The sequence below is a fragment of the Cydia splendana genome, chromosome 6 (genome assembly GCF_910591565.1).
Source record: "Cydia splendana chromosome 6, ilCydSple1.2, whole genome shotgun sequence".
NCBI lineage: Eukaryota > Metazoa > Arthropoda > Insecta > Lepidoptera > Tortricidae > Cydia > Cydia splendana.
Genome location: NC_085965.1, coordinates 16,272,697 through 16,281,201, shown reverse-complemented (window position 1 = coordinate 16,281,201; position 8,505 = coordinate 16,272,697). Strand labels below are relative to the sequence as shown.

General features: G+C 37.7%; 1 protein-coding gene across 1 annotated transcript; it reads left to right on the top strand.

Moving 5' to 3' along the window:
- The first annotated feature begins 3,824 nt into the window (after positions 1 to 3,824).
- On the top strand, positions 3,825 to 7,984 carry LOC134791884 (hemolymph lipopolysaccharide-binding protein-like). The gene is made up of 6 exons (XM_063763004.1): positions 3,825 to 3,932; positions 4,504 to 4,617; positions 5,237 to 5,374; positions 6,577 to 6,768; positions 7,116 to 7,370; positions 7,773 to 7,984. Exons 1-6 carry the CDS (start codon positions 3,845 to 3,847, stop codon positions 7,967 to 7,969), a joined length of 984 nt encoding a protein of 327 aa, XP_063619074.1. The 5' UTR covers positions 3,825 to 3,844; the 3' UTR covers positions 7,970 to 7,984.
- Positions 7,985 to 8,505: the final 521 nt, after the last annotated feature.

Below are 8,505 nucleotides of genomic sequence, written 5' to 3'. Positions count from 1 at the left end.
TTACACAAACGGGTCTACCGCGATATAATTTCATTGTTTTTACCTTTAATTCCGACGTTTCAGCTGAGTTGCACCAGCTGTGGTCACGGAAAGACTTACGTCCCAATAAATGTCAACGGAGATATTAATAAAACACCACTAAACTACCCGAAATTAGTTTATAAAAATGTTTGGGGTAGACAAAGAAATTGCAGCTACCCGTTAAAGTTTAGTGTTTATTGTCCACGGCACGACACGCAACACTCACAGTATCCGTACACTGGTCCGAAGATATATCCGCTGGTTTCAACATTTGAATCACTGGTCCCCAAGTAGACGATAATTTGTACCCGTCCTCACGATTGAAATTTTTAGGGTGTTTTTTAATTTCAATCGCCTCTCTCACGATCCGCGGATAATAGTGTCGCTCGTTGGAGAGGACTTTTGGTTTATGTAGCTCAATCCAGTGATTCGTTCCTGTTGTCAGCAAGTGCTCAGCTATTGCGGATTTGTTTACATGGCGATTTTTAACAGCTGCTATGTGTTCCTTCACCCTCTCTTGAACGCTGCGCTTAGTTTGGCCAATGTACGCACTTCCACAACTGCATTCTATCTTGTAGACACCGGGATTCTGGTACGGAATGACATCCTTTGGGCTGCGTAAAAGACTTGCTACTTTAGACGCGGTAGACCCGTTTGTGTAATTAAATATGTGTAATTTTTTCGATATAATAAACGCAATTTGATAGACAGTTGTACATTTTTACTTTTAGTCCCAACCAGGCGCGAATCCAGGATTTCATACAGGGATGGGACAGTTTTCTATCAGCCTAGCTTCGCATAGGGCTCGACATTTAAGGGTCTCAGTTACGGTTTAGGTGCCCCCTAGACTTGGTGCCCTAAGCAAGTGCTTAATTTGCCTAAAAGGGTTGATCCGGCACTGCAAATGACAGAAGTCAATGTTTTTTTTTTCAAAGTACCCACCTTCGTGGCCATTATTAAGTGCTTATAGGAGGCGATACGTATGAATATGGATTTGATATGGGTGCGATATAATTACGATTTGGTATAATTCATGATGGAGAAAATTAATAATTTTAAATAATTATGCAATTATACGCGTGTTGATATGTCTGTTTATTTTACCACTATGTAAACTCATTTTTAGTTTTCTTGATTACTTAATGTTTACTCAGTTCCCCAAAAGATGGCACTGTGCAGTGTGCAATGAGGGGCACTTCATTTACTGTCGTTTAATTTTGTTGTATTATTAATTTATAAAATCAACATAATTATTCAATTATTTTCCGTACTCCCTCTTCTAAACTTAGAGTTAATTTGGCAAAATCTTTCCTCGGTGGCTTATTCACGTCACAACGTATTAAATTCAGCGCCATCTGTTAGTTTACCAGGGTAGTCAATAGTGGTAGCACATATTTGAAAAAAGTTTGCCCCTCCTCCCTAAGTAGCACCATAAGATTCAGGGGCAAACTTAAGTCAATCGATTGTTGTGGCTACCCCCCCTTTTAGGGGTTGAATTTTTATAGCCTATAACCTGGCCGGGGATTTTCTCGACAGATTAGTAAAGTTTTCATCAAAATCCGTTCAGCCGTTTTCACGTGATGCGCGTTCAAATAAACAGACAAACAGATAAACAGATAAACAGACAATCAGACAAAAATTCTAAAAACTTTTGGAACGTGTACTGTTATCGATTCTAAGTATCCCCAGCCAACTTTTTTTCAAATATCTTCCATGTACAGACTTTCGACCGTCTTCAGCTTTATTATATGTATAGAAGATAATGACGCCCTTGTACGGAGATGGGAGCCCTAATTTTTTACTTTTCTTTCCGTACATTCAAGTACAAATAAAGAATATACTCCTTATCTTATCGTTATAATCCGTAAACACGGGCAATCGACAGTTATCCATCCGTTATTTAACTACAGTTCACTTTATGATACGTAATAGTAGATTGTTAACCAAGGGATGAAATGATGCCTTTGACGTTTTCGTAACACATTGGAATAAATTAGCTTAACATTCACTGCCAAGAACACGTATGTGTGTTGATTTTTTACTGGAAATGGGGCGTTCGGCACCGAAAGTGTTAAGACTAATCGCAGATCCTCCATTATTTACGCTTAAGTACAGTCGCCATCAGATATATCGGAGCGGACAAGGTGTTCACAATTTCTGGACACGCACTCTAACGCCTTGACAATAGAGGCGTGCTCAGATATTTGTGAGCGCCTTGACCACTCCGATATATCTGATGGCGACTGTACGTACAAGTTTTTTGTAATTCACCTATAAACTGTCTAAATCAGTGAAGTTGAATGCGTGAAGATTACGCGTGTGTAAATAAAATTCATAGGGTAAACTGAGGTGTAACTGGCCAGCTGTAGTAAGTAACTGGCACCTTTGTACATTATTGGCTTGAAACAAAAAATCTATTGAAGCTACGCCGTCTACAGTTAATGATTAACATTATGAGTACAAGAAGCATTACCATTACCATAATTAATTACTACCAAGCTCACGTTCTAGTTTTTTGCGCTAGAGACATTAGCGCCGGTTAGAGACGTTGACGCGAACGGTGATTTGATGATGATATCCTGTTATCCCTCATCAGGGACATAGGGCTCTCAGAAGGGATTTCCATTCTTCGCGGTCCAGCGCGGCCTCTTCCAGCTCCGCCCAGCCGAGGCCAACTGATGCCGCCTCTTTTTCCACTGTGCGCCTCCAGGTGGTACGTGGGCGACCTTGTCCTCTTTTTCCGGGAATTTTCCAGGTCAGCCCTTGCTTGGATAGGTGATTGTTTGGCCTTCGTAAAACATGTCCTATCCAGCGCCATTTCCGCAGAAGTATCTCCTTAGCTAAAGGGTTTTGGCCAGTCAGTTCCCACAGTTTAACATTGGAGATGGTCCGTGGCCAGTAGATAGGGAATTTTAATATTCTTTTTTACGTATTTGATAATAACAAACGCCCGTGTTACAGAGAATCTACAGATACTTAATGCCTTTTAATTAGTCTAGAAGTGTGGAGGATTCATTCGGGGAGCTTAGAAAGCAATTTAAAGTACCGAAAATAGTGTTCAATTTTGAAAATAAGAATCATAGCACTTTAAACAAGCATGAAGAGGCTATTAGAAGTATTAGAACAAATTAAATTATTTCTCATGAAGAGGCTGACGAAAAATAATGAACAAGGTTATTGGAAGTGAATAAGCACAAAAGCAGAATATGTTACTTTACGATAAAACAAGGTTAATCGTAATCTTTTGATTTTATTTAAAGGATTTATTAGCCTTCGTGTTGTAAGTAGAAATTGATATAATGTTAATTTGTATGAGCTTTTTAAATTTAAAGTACTTAATGTGGGTCTTCTTCATATTTTAGTTCGTACTTTGTGTTGAAATTATAAGTCAAATTATTCCAAGCGTTGAAATACTAGTTAGTTCACGTAGCCAGTTAATGATTTGGAAATAGCCGTTAAGTTTCACAAAAATATTTCAACCAAAATTGATTGCATTTATAAATTTCTCTAGAGGAATAAACATAAGAATATACCTTTTATAAATGACTATCACAAAAGTAAGAAATAAGTATCATAATTAAGTACAGACAAATTGAACTTGAACTTACAGTCTCGTAAGTGGCCGTTACTGGTGAGTTTACCCTACTTCCAAATGTCATCTGTATCAACCTTGAAATATAAGTGAGTATAAACAGTCAGTCAGTGATAAGGGGAAAAACTTCTCCGAATCGCATCAGTATATAATGGGCATCACATCAACATTTACCAAATCAGTTAGACTTCAATAAGTTTCTGTGAAAGGGTCAGTTTGTGTCTTCATTTCATGTCAACACTAATGTGTAGGTCAGTAGTAAATATGAAAGTGTTTATTATTGTCAACTTGTGCTTGCTATTTTTGCTGCATGGAACCGGTGAGTGACTGGTTTATTTGACGATTAGAAAAAAAATTCTTCAAATTTTACAAGTTTCTTTTGTATTTATTTCAAATAGAGCATTATTTAATAAACGATGTATTTTAACATAGGTACCTAATTATAGATCGGTACCAAAGTTATAATATATGGTGCATAATAACGTTATATTGAAAGTCAATTTTAGTCTACAGATGCTGAAAGCGTTATCAGGTCAAAACGAGTCGAGCACTTGACTTAATTAAGAAGAGCACCTAACTTTGAAATTCTATATAAATTTATATCTATAAAAGCCGCCATTACGAGTCACACGGACCTAGCGGCTGCCATACAATTTGACTAGCATGACATGACCAATACGAACGGTTCCGAGAAAATACGAAGGAAAACAATTATGCACTACATCTCTAATAGAAATAAATTAAAGAGAGTAATGGCGTTATTCATAAACGCGTTACTGGCCTATTTTTACCCCCTTATTCATAAAACTTTACGCCCCCCCCCCGCTCTATTTTCGGCGGCGGGTTCGTGAATCTTAATGACATAATGACTATTCTTTCTCTATTTCTAGATGGCAGAAAGTTTCGCAATGACTATTCTTACTACCCGGAGGCTGCGGGGTGGCTCAAGCTGCATGAGGTGCCTGCTACTTGGAATAATGCATGGTTAAAATGCTTTCGTGAAGGTACGTAGTACAGTCAAAAGTTTTAATTTATGTTATGACCCATTTTTTACCTTGTCACTGTGACAATAGTATGAGGTCTCTAGAGACTTTCATACCTACTCGTATTGATCACTATGACAAGGTACGAAATGGGCCATAAATTAATACTTTCGACCGTACCTGTCTACTGAATTGAACAAGTTCCATTTATTAAATCACCTAAGACAAATGTGGTTTGAAAGACTTGATTAAAATTATTAAATGCAAAACTATTTACCGGTTATAAGGCTGGTAAAGATAGAGGGTCTCTCATAAGTTTGCTTTACGTTCAATACCACTGCCTTGATTTTTAAAAAGGCAGTCATCTAACAATTGACCAAAATTTAGTTAGGTATAATAATGTATACTTTACAGTGGTCAGAAAAAGATACGCATCCACGTCTGTATTTCAGCTTCTTGAGTCTATGACTAGCATTAACTTGAACTGAAAATAAACATTGGTTAGGTACTCAAAACTTGTATCATTAAAAACGCATTTAACCGATTTACAAGACCGAAGTGATTCCATAAGAGCTCCGCGAACAGTTTTGTGCGGAGCTCTAATAATATGAGTAATTTCGAGAATGCTTAATGATTTTAGGTGCCGTCCTTGCTTCTCCCGAAACTGAGAATCTTAACAATACTATGAAGTCACTGTCAGCCAATCTGCAGAATTCCTTCGCCATATACACAGGAATCCATGCTACGTTTTCTAAAGGAGACTATTACACTATTGAAGGTTCGTATAGTATAAATTAGAAATGGTTATTTTCCCTCCTTGTACGTAACCCAATGAACGTAAGAAAATAATGCTGCTACCTGCCAAAGGCTTGTAATTTGAACTGAGTATTAATGCCACCCTATGCATAAAATTATTTATGCCTAAGGTAGAACTCGTATTATTTATTTACCCTAGATTATGTTAATTTCGAAGAAGATAAGTCTTTATATCTGCAGAGATGTCCAGGCGGTTCCCCCGATAACAGTGTATGTACACCGATTTCGTGAAGTATTCTCATTGTGAATAGTTACTCAGCAGAAATTTAATCCGCGCGCATCCGCGAATATACCACTAAACAATGTGACATTTTTGAGCAATTCTCAAAAAGTTTGTATTTTTTGATCACATCTTAGATTTTTATAAAAACTGGTATCCTGGTAGAGTATACGAAGCTGAACAACTTCCACCACATTTCCCAAAATGTCCCTGAAAGTTTCTAAGAAACATTCCTTTTTTGTTACCAAATGTGTAAGGAAATCTGGTAAGAAAACAGGAAAGTTTTATAATAACTTTCTGGGACATTTTGGGAAATATGGTGGAAGTTGTTCAGCTTCATGTACTTTCCCAGCATACCAATTTATTATAGAAATCTAAGATGTGATCGAAATGTGCAAACTTTTTGAGAATTGCTCTTTTTTTTATTAGACTTACTTACTTCTTGTAAGAATAAGACAAATTATCGGAGTGGGACGAAACATATTATTTACCATTTTCTCCCGGGTAATCAGAATGGAAAGAAGCCCTAATAATAAATGAATGGAGCCAATTATTATGATTCGATTGTAGTTCAGGGGCTGCTGTACCTATTTGTTCGCAACTCCAACAGTAGTATAAGTCATTCATTCATGCATTCATTCCGATTCGGTTACCATGTGAACCGCTTAATATAGGTACACATCAATTTCACCTACGTATTATTGCGCTTTTGATTTTATTTTTCTTAGTCTCCCACTGCTGGGCAAAGACCTCTCCCCTTGATTTCCACTACTCCCGTTGTTGTGCTTTTTCCGGCCAGTTACTGATGAAGGCGTCTAAGTCGCCGGCTTTTGATTATTAAAATATATATTGTGACCATCAAGACGGCTTTCTCTTCTTCGCCCATCTACTGAACCAGCCACGAGACCCTCCGCTTAACAGTATTAACTAGATTACACTTTCAGGTACCCCCCTCTCGAAAATCAACGTGACTTGGGCTCCTGGGGAACCTGACAATTTTGGGGACAAAGAGAACTGCCTCGCTATGTTTCACAATGGCACCCTTGCTGATGTGGACTGTACTGGCATCTACCCTTTCCTTTGCTACAAGAAAAAAACTAAGCTGGTTACTAATGCCTGCGGGACCATTGATTCTGGTAGGTACCTATTATTTAATTTAATTATTTACACAATTTGTCACTCCTACTCGTACTTCTCCAAAATGATCAAACTTATTTCCAGCGCAGTCTAAAAATATTTAAAAGTTTATTTGGTAATTGTCATTTCATTATCTACCTTAGTCCACTGCCCAACATAACTCTCTCTCACCGAACCCTTTTGTCTTTTGCCAGATAAATTGTGGAAAACGTTAAATAATTTTACGGTTAGACTCACTTGTTTTTAGTCACTCGCGCGACAAAATATGATTGTGGGGAACGTTTTTTCATATAGTCGCTTCAAATTCACTTTTTGTATATTTTGTCATTTTAATCTCATTACACAGAATACGCTTTGAATTTAAAAACTGGCAGCTGCTACAAGTTCCACCGTTTCCCCCAAAACTGGACTGAGGCCTTTGCTGCTTGCTCCGGGGAGGGTGGATACCTTGCCATCATTAATAGTAACGAGGAAGCTTCAGTAATTAGGGATTTGTACGGCAAAAATCCTGACAGCGCCATGCCAGGAAACTTTGAAAAGTCTATGGCGCATGTGGGAGTATCTGATTGGGGCCGGCGAGGATTATGGCTCACTATTCACGGTAAGATATTTAGAATACAAAATTATTCACAGTTTTCTAATTCTCCCAGTTGTAAAATACTTCCCCACGTGGAGGTATGCGTACAAAATTATATGCTAGGTGCATACCGAATGTGCTAACTGTGCTAACTTTTAAATAACCTTTTCTTTAAGGATGAGCGGCGAGTCATATTGTTTCTCCTGGCCTTGGAAAAATAAATATATATGTCTCGCTTATTCTTCTTAATAACATTTTGTGCCCAAGTGCCCTAACTTAAGTTAACTTTGCCATGCTAATTGCACAGAAAAGTGGATTTATCAGTTTCGAACCGACTGTACCTATAATTCGGTAAATTTGAATATTTTATTTCCATGTTTACTGCTCAACTACTTACAGCTACTTACTTTGTATGTTTGGTTACAGGAGAAACCCTCAGAGCCGCAGGTTACGATAAGTGGGTAAACGGTTACCCGTCAGCAGAGACGACGGCAAACTTAAACCGGCCCTGTGGAACTGTATTTAGGGACGGCCTTCTGGCTAACACGAAGTGTGAAATGGTTAGACCTTTTATTTGCGAAAAAACACCCGATAGCCTGGAAGACTACGATTATTATGAGTGAACATTGTAAAAAATACAAATACAGGGTAAACTCTATATAGCGGCACTCAAGGGACCAGACGTTTTTTGACGCTATGGAGAGTTTTCTTTATATAGAGAGAAAGTAACATGGAAGTAAAGCAACTATAGCCAACAATTGTCGACGTTATACCGAGTAAATCGTTATTTCGAGTGACGTTATGTGGAGTTTCCGCTGTAGGTATACAACGTGTTCCAAAATTCAACGATAAGCTGGCACCAAAAGATGGACCTGCTCATGACTACTCCAGGAAAAAAAATAAACAAAAATTGAAAAAGAAAAATTGAAAAATTGTAGACATGTTCGTTAAAAATACAACTAGGGGTGTCGACTTTCATTTTTTTTGTAATTCCATAATAAATTGAGATATTTTTTTTCCTCGAGTAGTCATGAGCAGGTCCATCTTCTGGTGCCAGCTTATCGTTGAGTTTTGGGATACGTGGTATAATTAAAAATTTATATCTCCAAGGCTATAACAGATTTTTCTTCAAAACTTAACTGAATACAGGTATTGGAAT

Excerpts from the sequence above, each read along its gene's own strand:
- LOC134791884 (XM_063763004.1), top strand. The coding sequence starts at position 3,845 with ATGTCAACACTAATGTGTAGGTCAGTAGTAAATATGAAAGTGTTTATT. Across the intron at positions 5,375-6,576 it reads AGACTATTACACTATTGAAG|GTACCCCCCTCTCGAAAATC; the intron begins GTTCGTATAGTA and ends TTACACTTTCAG. Across the intron at positions 7,371-7,772 it reads ATTATGGCTCACTATTCACG|GAGAAACCCTCAGAGCCGCA; the intron begins GTAAGATATTTA and ends GTTTGGTTACAG.